This window comes from Aptenodytes patagonicus, chromosome 2, assembly GCF_965638725.1.
Source record: "Aptenodytes patagonicus chromosome 2, bAptPat1.pri.cur, whole genome shotgun sequence".
NCBI classification, from domain to species: Eukaryota; Metazoa; Chordata; class Aves; order Sphenisciformes; family Spheniscidae; genus Aptenodytes; species Aptenodytes patagonicus.
In genome coordinates this window covers 30,165,480-30,181,106 of record NC_134950.1, presented here as the reverse complement: position 1 = coordinate 30,181,106, position 15,627 = coordinate 30,165,480, and the positions used below count along the sequence as shown (strand labels likewise).

At 40.5% G+C, this 15,627-nt stretch overlaps 1 protein-coding gene across 3 annotated transcripts in view; it reads left to right on the top strand.

Annotated features, from left to right (window-relative positions):
* The window catches only part of WWP1 (WW domain containing E3 ubiquitin protein ligase 1), a 91,717-nt gene that overhangs the window by 37,763 nt on the left and 38,327 nt on the right, over positions 1 to 15,627 (top strand). For all 3 annotated transcript variants that reach the window (XM_076329460.1, XM_076329461.1, XM_076329459.1), the window contains exon 2: positions 11,372 to 11,462. In XM_076329460.1, the coding sequence (XP_076185575.1) occupies positions 11,393 to 11,462 (70 nt within the window). In that variant the 5' untranslated portion in view covers positions 11,372 to 11,392. The remainder of the gene's footprint in view (positions 1 to 11,371; positions 11,463 to 15,627) is intronic.

Sequence of the window (15,627 nt, the reverse complement as noted above, 5' to 3'; positions counted from 1 at the left end):
CTAAGAGCACTTTCATTGGACCACTGACTTAAAAAAGGTTTCCAATGTTCACTATTAGCATAGAGTATGTCCTACAGTTACAAATGTTTTGAACAGCCTTACTACTGTCCTTTCAAGTTTTCCAGATCTATTTGTTTATATAGGTAATATCTATAAGTCTGATGGAATACAGTTGTTTTTTTTTTTTTTTACATATATATTTTTTTAAACTCACCAATATCCAGGGAATTAGAGAAACTATTAGTAAGTAGAAGCAAGTAGTAAAGGGATCTGCAGGAATCTTATAATCTTGATAAGTAGCTAAGTATTCTGTTAAATAGTTTAAAGTTGCTAGTTTTTCATTTTAATAAATGGTATCCTAGAATTTTTTGGGATTTTTGAGGTGGAGACCTGCATTTCAGTTCATCGATATTTGTTTGACTGAAGTTTAAAACCAGCAGTAGGTGCCACAGAAAATAATATGTTGCTCAGCAAATGATGGTCTTACTACAATCCTGCCTAAAAGAACAGCCACCATGTGTTTCCCTTGTGTGATGAGAAGTAAAATCAGTCCTCTTAGCAGTGTTATTTTAAATGATCAGTGAAAAACTGATTTACATTTCTAATATTTTCTAAGCTATTAAACAATGACTTAAGCTGCTATTTATAATACTTTTACAAAAGGTACTTCATAGGTAAGGACATCGTTCAATACTACTCACTGCATCTTACAAATTTCCAAGTTTATTATTAAAGTTATTCTATGTTTTATAGTTCCAAATATGTCGTGCCATCTTTTGCCTTCAGTTTTAGCAGAGAACTGTCGCTTAAATTGTTTTCACAGGGATTCTTAAAGATAATAACATTTCCTTCCTTGAGCATACTGTCACAGAAGCTAGGACTGGTAATGTTGCAGGTTCTTTCATCTTCATGATGCATAATTTTAAGATGTAGTTAGAAAAACTGATGGTGAACAAGCATGTTGCATGGTTACAATCTTAAATATTTTTTATTTCATAACATATGGTTTTCATATGTACTTCTGTGGTGGATAATTAAAATGTTTCACAGAAAAATTCTAAATGATTTATGTGTAAAACTCAAAGACAAAAATATACATAGGACTGAAAGGTAAAGGTAGTAAAGGTGAAAACAACAAAAAATAAGAGGTTTAAAAAACAGGCAGTGATTGAACTTATGCAGGTAAAAAAAGAAGTGTGATTGGGAATTGGCAGCTTGTGTTGGGGCAAAAGCGGAATACCAAAAGACAAGGAACTTGACTTAGTCTGTGAAAAAACCCATAACATTTCAGTGTCTCATAAACAGATCTATTGAGTTAAATTGAAAGAATCTAAGTCCTTCAGTGTAAAACATTCAGATTAGAAAACAAAGGTTAGAGCTGTTTGTGTAACTTGGACTTTGCCTTCCTTGCGTGTGTCTAGCGGGAGTCAGATCAGAGCACTGGTTACTGGTTTTTGCCGCTGGACTGTGTTTCTTTCAGTATATGTATAAGAGAGACAAAACAAGGCCTGCTGCCTAATGGTGCTTTATTAGTCTGTAGTTCTTGTTCTATTCCTTTACTTAATTTCAATAAATTAATAAATGTCGTGGCTTTCTATTTGACATTAAAAAAAATCTCTTTAAGATTTTTGCAACTTTTAGTAATTTTAAGGGGGACTTATTGGCTGCGTAACTGTTACAATATGTTCATTTACAACTAAATGTAGCCCTTTTTAAACCCTTCCTTGCTAGCTGGAAGGATGTGTAATGTGAGATAATTAAAACAATAGTATGACTAAACAATATTTTCCTTTTCTTAAAGTTTGTCCTTGTGTTCAAAGAATTTGGTTCCTTAAGAGTGGGTGTAACATAGTGCAAACATGAAGAAAACCTTCTAAATGTCTGCAGCATGTCAAGGTACCATTTGGCCACCTTTAAATTTAATTAGTTATACCTGAAGAGGAGGATTGTAAAACAATGTGTGAGTATTTTAAATTCTGGCATCCTAGTGAAAGGAATCAAACCAGCACATATTTTGATTAAATATATAAGATGTCCATGAATATAGCTTTTTGCTGGAAGCTTCTGGTCACAGGAGGGGTTTTTATTTCCCTTCACATACACCAATAATTTACTGGTTAATAAAAGCTAATACCTTGGCCTATATAATGTCTCTTGTCTGTATCCCTAGTCAATCACACCTAAAACAAAGTACCTACTGGGCTTTGCAGTATATTCCTGGTTACCATATATTTGGTCAGAAAGGAGAATGGAATTGCAGACATTTTGAATTAGCCTGTAATAGTAGATTGGACAGGAAGAGGACATCTGAAATCATAGAATCGTAGAATAGTTTGGGTTGGAAGGGACCTCTAAAGGTCATCTAGTCCAAACCCCCTGCCGTGGGGGGTTTTGATCTTGACATCTTTGACTAGATCAGGTTGCTCAGAGCCCCGTCCAACCTGACCTTGAATGTTTCCAGGGATGGGGCATCCACCACCTCTCTGGGAAACCTGTGCCAGTGTTTCACCACCCTCAGCGTAAAAAATTTCTTCCTTACATCTAGTCTAAATCTACCCCCCTTTAGTTTAAAGCCATTCCCCCTTGTCCTGTCGCAACAGGCCCTGCTAAAAAGTCTGCCACCATCTTTCTTATAAGCCCCCTTGAAGTACTGATAGGTCGCAGTAAGGTCTTCCCAAAGCCTTCTCTTCTCCAGGCTGAACAACCCCAACTCTCTCAGCCTTTCTTCATAGGAGAGGTGTTCCATCCCCCTGATCATTTTAGTGACCCTCCTCTGGACCCGCTCCAACAGGTCCGTGTCTTTCTTATGCTGAGGGCTCCAGAGCTGGACACAGTACTCCATGTGGGGTCTCCCCAGAGCAGAGTAGAGGGGCAGAATCCCCTCCCTCGACCTTCTGGCCACGCTGCTTCTGATGCAGCCCAGGATATGATTGGCTTTCTGGGCTTTGAGCACATGTTGCTGGCTCATGTCCAGCTTTTCATCCACCAGTACCCCCAAGTCCTTCTCTGCAGGGCTGCTCTCAATCCCTTCATCCCCCAGCCTCTATTGATACTGGGGGTTGCCCCAGCCCAGGTGCAGGACCTTGCCCTTGGCCTTGTTAAACCTCATGAGGTTCACATGGACCCACTTCTCAAGCTTGTCCAGGTCCCTCTGGATGGCATCCTGTCCCTCAGGCATGTCGACCGCACCACTCAGCTTGGTGTCGTCTGCAAACTTGCTGAGGGTGCACTCAATCCCACTATGTCATTGATGAAGACATTAAACAGTACCAGTCCCAATACGGACCCCTGCGGGACACCACTTGTCACCGATCTCCATCTGGACATTGAGCCGTTGACCACTACCCTCTGGATGCGACCATCTAACCAATTCTCACCCACCGGACAGTCCACCCATCAAATCCATACCCCTCCAGTTTAGAGAGAAGGCTGTTGTGGGGGACCGTGTCAAAGGCCTTACAGAGGTCCAGATAGACGACATCTGTAGCCCTTCCCTTGTCCACTGATATAGTCACTCCATCATAGAAGTCCACTCGGTTAGTCAGAAGCGGACAAATGGAAGAGGACAGATCAAATTTTTGTGAAGAATAATGAACTAGTTTTGTCACCAACATCAAGCAGAAAGTTCAGTGGTTCTTAGACGGACATATTGGTGTTTGTGGAGGATATCCCTTGCTGATGAGCGTAGTCTTTCCATTGCTTCCTAAAGTAGCAAGCAGGGTTGTGGCATTCAGGGAAATAGAACTTTGACTTTAAAGTTCTCTATTTGCCCAGGTATAAATATTATTGTAATTTTAGTTGTTGATGACCAAAGCTATCTGTTTAGGGAGTGTTAAGTCTTAGAATTTTTTTGTTAGTGTTGCTGTAGGCAAGACAAGTTGTAGAAATGATCCTTTACTAATCTTACTCAGTTTAATAAAAGCCAACACATTTTTGGGTCTACAGATTCTTCTCCAGATCTGAAATAGATCTGGTCTCTATTTGTGTGTACCCAGTTTCTGAGATGAAACTTTCCCAATGTCAAAGGGAGATAGCCTTAATTTTTTTAATGTTATAGGATTACTGGTTCTCTCTGTAAGGAATACAGTTAACATCTGTAGCTTTTTTTTAAAAAAAAATAAGTTAATTAGACATACATTCAATTTGCTATAACAAAATTAGAAAAATATTGTGCCTTTGGTAGATATGTGATCAGAATGTATGTAAATTTAAGGGTTCTTGGTGTTGAGAGTGTTCACTTAAATTTAATGATCCTCCTGAGATTAGCAATCATCGCCATTTTTATTGTTGATAAATAGTGAAATGGAATTTCAAATCAGAATTGCATTGATTAAAAACTCTGGATTTTGGAAATCTGAATGGAAAGGAATCAGTTAAGAAATTTGCTTGCATCTGAGGTAAGTTCTTTTTTCTTTTCTTATTTTTGTTCTTTGTTCTTATTTTCACATCAAGAAACTTGCTTCCAGCCTTACACTTTTTGATTTTCTTGTAGAGGTGTCATGACTCCCCTCCCGCCCCCTACCTGTTGAATGTAAACCCTTTTTGAGAACTGAAGAGGAAAAGTGGAAAGTTAAGTTTTCTTTGGTGTATCAGCAATGTCATTGCTTTTAAAAGCTGACTCTTCTATTTCGGACTATTGTATAACTCCTTTAGTATGCTGTTTTAGGAACTGTATTATCGTAAAAGCTACTATACTATCTCTAATTTTTCCGTTTCTGGTTTTACCACCACTTAATAACACCTAGTTTTATCTTGTGCTTTTATGGTACTGGCTTTTTCAATAATGTAAAAAGGCCAATTGTTGCAACACTGCTAAAGTTTTTGGACAAGTGACCAGTGATTTCAGGAGGCTGTAGGGGTCGGAATCTCTGTGTAATGTAGCTGTTCTGATCTTCTGGAGTGTGAGGTGTGGGAAGGAGGGATGTTCTTGGGAGACTTTGCCCATGGTGGAGCATGCAGTACAGGGCAACAAAGCAGCTGTGTGTGAGCATCTTTCAGAAAAAAGACAGTTGTTCCACTGTGTTGGGGAGAGTAGGAAATCATCCACATTTCTAGTCCTGCCTCCAGGCCCTCTTTTTCCACTGAAGGAGCAAGGAGGTTGTTGCCAGCAGCATTATCCCATCTTGAAAACAAAAGTGTGTGTGTGTGTGTGTGTAGGCAGGAGAACAGGACGGGAATGTCTGAAGTGTAGAGCACAAATTCATATTGCTAAGTGATAGTGCACATACTGTTCAGTTTTACATTTAATAGAATTGTGACAGTATTGTGGTAGTTTCAGGTAATCCAGCACTAAATAATACTGATTAAGGCATGATCGTGTCGTTGGATAGCTTGTTAATCTGAACCTGAAACATTTGTGTGGGTTTTTTTTTTATTATTTTAAGGATTTCTTTCATGTAGGACTTTATAATCAAGTGTTTGTGTTTACGCTTGGTAACAAGGAAAAGTAAATAATGTCAGTATTGTTATTTTCTCATGACTCTCCATAGAACTATTTATTATGTTAAATAGCCATAACTTTTAGAGTTTCAGTTCACTTATTTCTTCCCCACCCTATCTTTCTTCCTTCAACCTTTCCTACCTTTTTGCTTGGGGAAGGCGGGAAATACCTTGAATAGATGAGCTTCCCTCTTTAAAAAAAAAAAAAAAAATGTATTGAGAAAAGATTTTTCTGCATTTCTGTTCTTGTTTGGAAGGTATGCTCTGATGTAGGAAAAATATTACTTATGGCATTATGGTGATTTTACCTAGCCAACTCAATTCTTACTTATACTTACAGTAAATTGAATTAAAGATGTTAGTGGGGAGGTTAGTAATATTTAGGCATTTTGCTCATCTACTTACTTTGTCCTTACTTAGTGCATTTATACAACTAGATCTCAAGTTCTCTTATTCTGGTTTTAGGCATTCAGGAAGACTTTTGGTTCAACAGTGCTCATTCATGGTGTAATCTGTTCGTGTTTATTTTTCCTCTTCCCTTATTCACCATGTTCTATATTATTTTTGGAATAGAAGTGTCAGATTAGCAAGAGAATAAATCAGTGGTCATTAAAGCACCATCAGTAAGCCCAAATACATTGTGATTGAATATAACTCATTTTAAATTACAATTATATTTATTTTCTGTTCAGTCTTCTGTCTTGTATCAGATGAAACTGAGGTCAGTTTCAGCCGAGGGACAAAGTGACTTGTGAGATTCTCTACCACAGCTTTGTGAATGGTTTCTGAGTTCCTGGCTGTGTCATTCTGTTTGGTTAGTTTTTTTTTTTTGTGTGGGGTTTTTTTTTTGTTTGGGTTTTTTTGTTTGGTTTTTTTAGTGGGTTGACCTTTTGTAGGTAATTGTGTGTGTGTGTGAGACTGTGCTTCTTGGATAAATATTCCCTTGATACTTTCCTGATTTGCAGATCTTCTGATTTAAAGTTAAATTGAAAAGCCATGCTGTGTAACTTCTTGTTTCTGCAGATTTAACGTTTTTCCTATATTTTAACTGTTTTGTGTGATAGGATTTTCCGTTGTGAAATGATATCACAGGTAATTAAACCCTACTATCTTAAACATGGTGCAGTTTTTTTTGTTTTACTCCTAGCTTGACTCCTGTGGTGTCATATGAGTAAGGAAAGGACTTTCTATGTTGGTTGTTGTACTCTTCTACATCTGAGTTTCTTGGTTCTTCATGAAAAATCTTCTCCATTACTGATTCAAAGCGTCAGTCAATTTATAAATGTTTGCTGTTCCAGTGATACTTTTTAGCTTTCAACTTCATAAGAAATGCTATAATTTGTTTCAATGTAGCACAATAGTAAGTCTCAACCAGGTGCATTCATTACCAAATGGGTAATGTCATTTAAAATGTATCTGCTTAAATTCCATGAATAAGTAAACCATCTACTGAAGACTGAAAAATAAATTAATGAAATATCCACTAGCGTGGTTGTCTTTTATTTCTGATGTTTTAGTAGCATTTTGAGATTTAGAGAAAATTCTTCACAGAAGTGTAAATTTATAAATGGTTATATATATTATATATATAAATATATATATAAATTTATATATTGTTAACTAGACTGTTTTCCATGAAACCGTTGATTCACATGAATTAGGAAATGATCCTTTAATTTTTAATAGACTACTATTCAGCCATTCCGTGGTTTTGCTAGGGTCTTATTTTGTCCTAATTGATCTGTAGTTACCCAAAATAATTTATACAACTGAAGTAATATTAATTTTTAAAATACCTGTTGTAGGGGTTAATAAATAGATTGTACTCTTCCAGTTGATGTAACGGTTATGTATGATGAGGATGGTTTAGACAGAAGTGTTGTGATAACCGATCTTTATTTATGTGGCTCTCAAGACTCTCTCTTAATTCACTTTTGGTGTCCAGGAATTTTGAGGGGCGTGTTGTATGTGTCAGTGAAACGGTTCTGAAAGTAAAGCTTCACATCGTTTAGACCAATGAAGTTCAACCTAGAACTTGAATAAAGAGGTGTAGCAAGTTCATATTCGGGAATGTGTGGTGACTGTAGCCCTGTTAGAATTAATCCCCTGATTTTCAGGAAGATTATAACTCCAAGGATGGTGACTCTTACACTGCTGTATGTAATCCTCTTTTTAAGATTATGTAGAGATAACCGCAGATTTTAACCCTCAATCAACATGTTCAGTAGCCAAACTGGGCATTTATTCTGAGCAACAACAAAAAGGGATTTAGGGCTGAGGAAAAAAAAGTGTGTGCGTGATGCAAGAAAGCAGTAAATAGTGCCCATAGGACATAGTGTTCCCTTGCCCATTAGTGGTTAGGGAACACTAATGCATTTATTTCAAATGCATTATTTGGAATAAAACTTTTTAAAATTGTTTATTTTAAAAAAACCCCATCTTTCAGTGCTTCTTCACCACCTGTTTTTCTTTCTTGCATAGGCTTTCTTGCAAATTAGATAAAGAAATACTGGTATTTTGCTTTTGACTTTATCCCTGGTTGTGAAAACTTCTCAATCCTCCAAATGATTATCATCACTTCACTTTGTGTAATTGCCATCCCATCCCTTCCTTCACCAAGATCAGACAACTTGTTTAGTTGACATTTTGGTTATTTTTGGCCATGCAGATATAGTTTCTTCTGGCTCATAAAGGTGGGAGGCTGTTAGTCCTTGAAACGTCCAGTTTTTCAGTATTTGAAGAATTTCTAGTTGTAGAACTTCTTTAAATCTTTCTCAGCTTACGAAAATTTTTACTTGTAATGAGGCAAGAGAGTGATGGTGTAATCCCATCCTAGTGCAAGTCTATCAGTCCCTCTGCTATGTGACTTCTTTACTGTCACTGCTTAGTTTTATACAGTATGTACTTGCTCTCTCTCCCTGTTGCAACCTTGCCCCCCAGAAACCTGAGATTTTTGGAAACATTTATGTCAACACTATTCTTTTAATTCAGTAGCCTTTATTTTTGTTTTCTACATGTTCCTGATATATTTATAGATGATGAACAGATTTACTCCCAGCCTTTATTATTTTTAGACTGCTCTTTCATTGTCTTTATTCTCCCAGTAGTGCTCTTCATGTCCTGTCTTTTTCTTGAATATGACAATTAGTATTAGTACCTTACACGATGTCACTAATACTGTTTTTATCACTACTGCAAACGGTTCATGTGATAAATAGGGTTGTCGTCCCGTGTCCCATCCCCCCCTCCTCCCCATGGCTGCATCATGGTAGTAATTTTCTTACTAAAGGCTGAGGGGCTAAGTTTTGGATTATGCTTCTCTTCTTCGATTGTGCAGCAGCATTTGTCATATATCCAGACCAGCCTTCAGGGGGTAATAGGTGTCCAAAGCTCTGGATAAGATCCTTCATCTTGTACAATGTAACTTGGCCAACTTTTCTTTCCGAAGGCTTGTTTATGTGGAAGAAAGATGTGTTCGACTGAGAGTGAGTGTGACCCAGTGTGCATCAGGCAGTGAAGACTCTTTTTTGTTTTTGTGTTTTTTTCAATAATAGTGTAAGAGTAGCTTTTTGGATCTTGAATGAAAATTACAAACATCATGCTATGAGCAGGCTCTCTCTTCTCCCAGGAGAACCAACCTGCATCAGAGCTGATTAGACAATAACCTGTTAACTTCATTTAAAAATGTCAGTAGCTGAGTTTGGATAGTTACTGATGAAAATAACTGATGATTGAAGCCTTAAATAAATTTTTTTGACATATTCCTGAAAAAGAAGATATTAGAAAAAACAATTGATTAATTTTCTTCTTTTGACTCAGAGAAAATTTAATGTTTCCTTCCCCCTTAATTCCTAAGCAGTTCTTAATTCCTAATCAGTTAAACAAGGATGGGGGAGCTGCAGCTTTGGAATCTTTGGAACATGATGAGACCAGAATCAGTCAGTTCAACTAATTTACTCGGTTCAGTAAAGTCCTTTTGAATATAAAATACGACATAACACTTTCTTCATGTATTGTTGATAAAAAGCTATGTTTATTTAAAAAACTTTAAATGCTTTTTTTTACACTTCCATATATTTTAATTTGTTTTTCTAAATAGTATTTGGCATACATGTTAATGCAGTATTTGGTTACAACATACTAAAAATTTGGAACTGTAATCATTGCTGTGTAAATGTACCTACGTGTACCATATTGGCAAAAATATAAGACAGACTTCTACTATAGAAGGATGTTTATTTTGCAGGGGCAGAAACAGAACATTGGGGCACTGTTGGCATGGGATGGAGCCATGTAGTTATTGCAGAAGCATGCAGCCCCTCAGCCAACCCCAAGCCTAACTTTGTTTCATGTTCATCCTCTGTTGGGATCTCCCTGTTTCCGTCATTGTGTGATTTTGTTGCCAGAAAAGATGTGCGTCATCTATAAAAACTCTCATATCTGTACACTTAAACTTGGAAACAGAATTTCCTCACCTGTTGTAAAGTCTTCCAAATGAAGAGTTTCAGGGGGTTTTGAACCCATTTGTTAAAAATATAAAACTGCAACACCTTCCACTAGTTTGCAATAACAACTGATTGATACTGGGTAAGATGGAAATTTACTGGCCAAATTTCAAGAAAAACCTTTGTATAATTAGTGTATAGGAATGAAAAATGAGTATCTTGATTTAGCAAGTGCAGCCAGTGATGCACTTTCATTTGGATGGATGTATCTTCGTAAATTGTCTTTTCCAGCTATGACAGCCATTAAAACCAAGTATTCAAATAAACTGAATTTAGAACCAGACCTTCAAATCACTGTATTACAAAGTGTTAAGCCAACATTTTAAAAAATGATGAAGCATATTCAATCACATGACTCACAAAAAAAAAAAAAGTTTTTTTTAGTGAGAGCAAAAAGGTTTTTTTAACCATTAATAATAATAATTATTTAAAAATACTGTTTATTTAATCTTTATGTCATCCTTTATAATTTCTATTTTTATATGTTTTATAATGTACAGAATATATTAGTACAGTAGTACCTATATATAATTTATAAATAAATATACATATATTGGGGGTGTGTGATCAAAAATTTTTTACTGATAGAGGTGCATGATCAAAAAGGTTTGGTGACAACTGTTCCCATATTATTATTGATACCAATTAATGTTCGTAAAAATAAATATATGGAAATTCATCCAGATCATGGAAAGTGTATTTTAAATGTACATATTCTTTTCTCATGAAAAATAGTTGTCTGACAGAAACAGAGAATATTTTACTTCTAGCTTTGTGTAGTAATTCAGGAGGATGGGGGTGGTGATGTCTGCATGTGCTTCAAGTGCTGGGATGCCCCAGCTAAGATCAGAGCCACACTATTGTGATTGAATGATACAATGGGGTGGTCCTGGTAAAGTGCTTACTGTCTCAATAGATGAGGGAAGTGATTCGTTGGTGGACAACAGTGGTATAGAAAGCTGATTGCAAATCTAGGGGTAGAATTCAAATGTTTGTTGTCTGAATCACTTGCATTATTGCTTGAGTGTGTCATTCTGGGGACAGCTTGATTTTCAAGTGTGTAAATGTTTCAGATGTTCATTTGAAGTTGTTGGTGCTTAGCTCATCTGAAATCAGACCACAAGCATACCTTCTGGAGATAGGAATATTGATATATCACAGCTGAATTTTTTTTCTTGCCTTACACAGTTGTTCTAAACTATGTAAATGTATGCATTACTGAAGTGTCTTGGCATTCTCAAAGGTAACGTGGGACAAATTTCCAAAGTAATTGTTTTTTTTTAACTGGTGTTATGAAATAATGTGTTCTGTCATACCTAAGTAACATTTGGTAACTTGCTGTTTAGTTGAGCGTTTTATTTAATAGTTGTAACTAACATGCAGAGATAAGTACTTTTTAATAAGCTACGTGTGTGGTTTTTTTTTAGGCTAAAGCCTAAACCTCTGACATGGCCACAGCCTCACCAAGATCTGATACAAGTAACAACCATAATGGAAGATTACAGATGCAAGTAACAGGCAAGTAGTGATTTGTATCATGGTGATTTTTACAGGAAAACATAGGTATTGTAAAAAAGCAATCTTGGAAATTAGTGTAAAAAATGGATCAATATAGTTAATATTTTAATTAATAACTTGAATGTTACAGTTAAGGATAAGGCTATAATATATGTAGATGAATTGAAGCTTGGTAGAGGTTATCCAGTGAGTTGGATGACAGGGTTTAATGATCTCTTCAAATTAGAAAAAAAAAAAAAAAGAGATTCAGTACAACAGTAGGGACAAATGTAAGGAATTTTCATAGAATCATAGAATAGTTTGGGTTGGAAGGGAGCTTTAAAGGTCATCTAGTCCAGCTCCCCTGCAATGAGCATCTTCAACTCAGAGCCCCGTCCAACCTGACCTTGAATGTTTCCACAGATGGGGCATCCACCACCTCTCTGGGCAACTTGTTCCAGTGTTTCACCACCCTCAGCGTAAAAAATTTCTTCCTTACATCTAGTCTAAATCTACCCCCCTTTAGTTTAAAGCCATTCCCCCTTGTCCTGTCGCAACAGGCCCTGCTAAAAAGTCTGCCACCATCTTTCTTATAAGCCCCCTTTTAAATACTGAAAGGCTGCAATAAGGTCTCCCCGAAGCCTTCTCTTCTCCAGGCTGAACAACCCCAACTCTCTCAGCCTTTCTTCATAGGAGAGGTGTTCCATCCCCCTGATCATTTTTGTGACCCTCCTCTGGACCCGCTCCAACAGGTCCGTGTCTTCCCTGTACTGAGGATTCCAGAGCTGGATGCAGTACTCCATGTGGGGTCTCACCAGAGTGGAGCAGAGGGGCAGAATCCCCTCCCTCGACCTTCTGGCCACGCTTCTTTTGATGCAGCCCAGGATACGATTGGCCTTCTGGGCTGCGAGTGCATGTTGCTGGCTCATGTCCAGCTTTTCATCCACCAGTACCCCCAAGTCCTTCTCTGCAGGGCTGCTCTCAATCCCTTCATCCCCCAGCCTGTATTGATACCGGGGGTTGCCCCGACCCATGTGCAGGACCTTGCCCTTGGCCTTGCTGAACCTCATGCAGTTCACACGGGCCTGCTTCTTGAGCTTGTCCAAGTCCCTCTGGATGGCATCCTGTCCCTCAGGTGTGTCAACCGCACCGCTCAGCTTGGTGTCGTCTGCAAGCTTGCTGAGGGTGCGTTCGATCCCACTGTCTATGTCATTGATGAAGATATTAAACAGTACCGGTCCCAATATGGACCCCTGAGGGACACCACTTGTCACCGATCTCTATCTGGGTACGAGCCATTGACCACTATGCTCTGGATGCAACCATCCGATCAATTCCTCACCCACCGGACAGTCCACCCGTCAAATCCATACCTGTCCAGTTTAGAGAGAAGGATGATGTGGGGGATGGTGTCAAAGGCCTTACAGAGGTCCAGATAGACAACATCCATAGCTCTTCCCTTGTCCACTGATGTAGTCATTCCATCATAGAAGGCCACTAGGTTAGTCAGGCAGGACTTGCCCTTGGTGAAGCCATGCTGGCTGTCTCGAATCACCTCCCTGTCCTCCATGGGCCTTAGCACAGCTTCCAGGAGGATTTGTTCCATGATGTTCCCAGGCACAGAGGTGAGACTGACTGGCCTGTAGTTCCCCGGGGCTTCCTTTTTTCCCTTTTTAAAAATGGGGATTATGTTTCCCCTTTTCCAGTCAGTGGGAACTTCACTGCACTGCCACGACTTCTCAAATACGATGGATAGTGACTTAGCAACTTCATCCACCAGTTCCTTCAGGACCTGCGGCTGGATCTCATCGAGTCCCATGGACTTGTGCACCTTCAGGTGCCTTAGATGGTCTCGAACCTGATCTTCTCCCACAGTGGGCGGCTCTTCATTCTCCCAGTCCCTGCCTTTGCCTTCTGCTGCTTGGGCAGTGTGGCTTGAGCACTTGCCAGTGAAGACTGAGCCAAAAAGGTCGTTGAGTACTTCTGCCTTCTCCATGTCCCAGGTAACCAGGTCTCCTGTTTCCTTCCAGAGATGGCCCGCATTTCCCCTAGTCTTCCTTTTATCCCCGACGTACCTCTAGAAGCTTTTCTTGTTGCCCTTGATGTCCCTGGCCAGATTTAATTCTATCAGGGCTTTAGCTTTCCTAACCTGATCCCTGGCTGCTCACACAATTTCTCTGTATTCCTCCCAGGCTACCTGTCCTTGTTTCCACCCTCTGTAGGCTTCCATTTTGTGTTTGAGTTTGTCCAGCAGCTCCTTGTTCATCCATGCAGGCCTCCTGGCGTTTTTGCCTGACTTCCTCTTTGTTGGGATGCATCGCTCCTGAGCTTGGAGGAGGTGATCCTTGACTATTACCCAGCTGTCCTGGGGCCCTCTTCCCTCCAGGGCTTTATCCTGTGGCACTCTACCGAGCAGATCCCTGAAGAGGCCAAAGTCTGCTCTCCTGAAGTCCAGGGTAGTGAGCTTGCTGTGCGCCCTCCTCGGTGCCCTAAGGATCTTGAACTCCACCATTTCGTGGTCACTGCAGCCCAGGCTGCCCGTGAGCTTCGCATTCCCCACCAGCCCCTCCTTGGTGGTGAGAACAAGGTCCAGCATAGCTCCTCTCCTCGTTGGCTCCTCTACCACTTGGAGAAGGAAGTTATCATTGATGCATTCCAGGAACCTCCTGGATTGCTTATGCTCTGCCGTGTTGTCCCTCCAACAGATGTCGGGGTGCTTGAAGTCCCCAATGAGGACCAGGCCTTGTGAATGTGAGACTGCTCCTAGCTGTCTGTAGAGGGCCCCATCCGCTCGGTCTTCCTGGTCAGGTGGCCTGTAGCAGCCCCCCACCGTAATGTCACCTGTCCCTGCCTTCCCTTTAATCCTGACCCATAAGCTCTCGGTCGGCTCCTCATCCATCCCCAGGCAGAGCTCCATGCACTGCAGCTGGTCATTGACATAGAGGGCGACACCCCCTCCTTGTCTCCCCTGCCTGTCCTTCCTAAAGAGCCTGTATCCCTCCATTCCAACACTCCAGTCATAGGAGCCATCCCACCACGTCTCCGTGATGCCAGTAAGGTTGTAGCCCTGCAGGCGTGCGTACATCTCTAACTCCTCTTGTTTTTTCCCCATGCTACGTGCGTTTGCATAGAGGCATTTAAGTTGGGCCCCCAATGAAGCTGTCTTCCTGGCTGGAGTTCCTTTGTGCTGCTCTTCAGGTGCTCTCCTGCTGACCTGTGTTCCTTCTCCAGGCTCTGGGCATTCTCTGCTGGCCCTGGCATCAAACTGGTAGGAGTGGGATGGATTGAGGTTCCCCTCCCCCAGCAACTTTAGTTTAAAGCCCTCTTCACCAGCTTGGCAAGCCGACAACCGAAGATACTCTTCCTCTTCTCCGACAGATGGACGCCGTCAGCCCCCAGTAGACCAGGTTTCTCAAAGCAAGTCCCATGCTCTAAGTAGCCGAACCCCTGGCTGGGGCACCAGTCCCGTAACCATTTGTTGACTTGCCAGATTCGACTGGCCCTTTCAAACCCCCTCCCTTTGACAGGGAGGATTGATGAAAAAACTACCTGCACTCCAGATTCCCTTACCAACGTTCCCTTGGCTCTGTAGGTCCTTCTTGATAGTCCTCAGACTGCTTCTGGCTGTGTCACTGGTGCCCACGTGAAACAGCAGCAGTGGATAATAGTGGATTGTACGAGGCTTGGTAGCCTCTTGGTGACATCCCTGATATGAGCCACCGATAAGCAGCACACCTCTCTAGATGCATCCGGTTGGCAAATGGGTGCCTCCGTACCTCTCGGAAGAGAGTCGCCTACTACTATCACCCGTTGCCTTTTCTTAGTTGCACTGGTTGTTAAACGGGGGGCAGATCGGGCTGCCTTACTCAGCTCCAGCGTCTCTCCTGATGTGATGGGTCTTTCCTCTTCAGTCTGCAGAGCGGTGAAGCGGTTCTGCAAGGGCACCTCAGGCTTCAGGGGAAGTCTTTTCCTCCTGCTGGTCCTTGCTGTTGGCAACCGTCCATTCTTCTGTGTTATTGGCCCCCCAACTCCCTTCTGTGTGTGCCGGTGGGGGAGTTTTTGGCTGTTTGGCTGTGAGCTGTGGGTCCACTGCAGACTGCACTTGGAACCAGCTATCTAACTCCTTCTCCGTCTCCCTGATGTTACACAGTCTTCTCACCGCCTCCTGTGGCTCAGCCACCTGCTG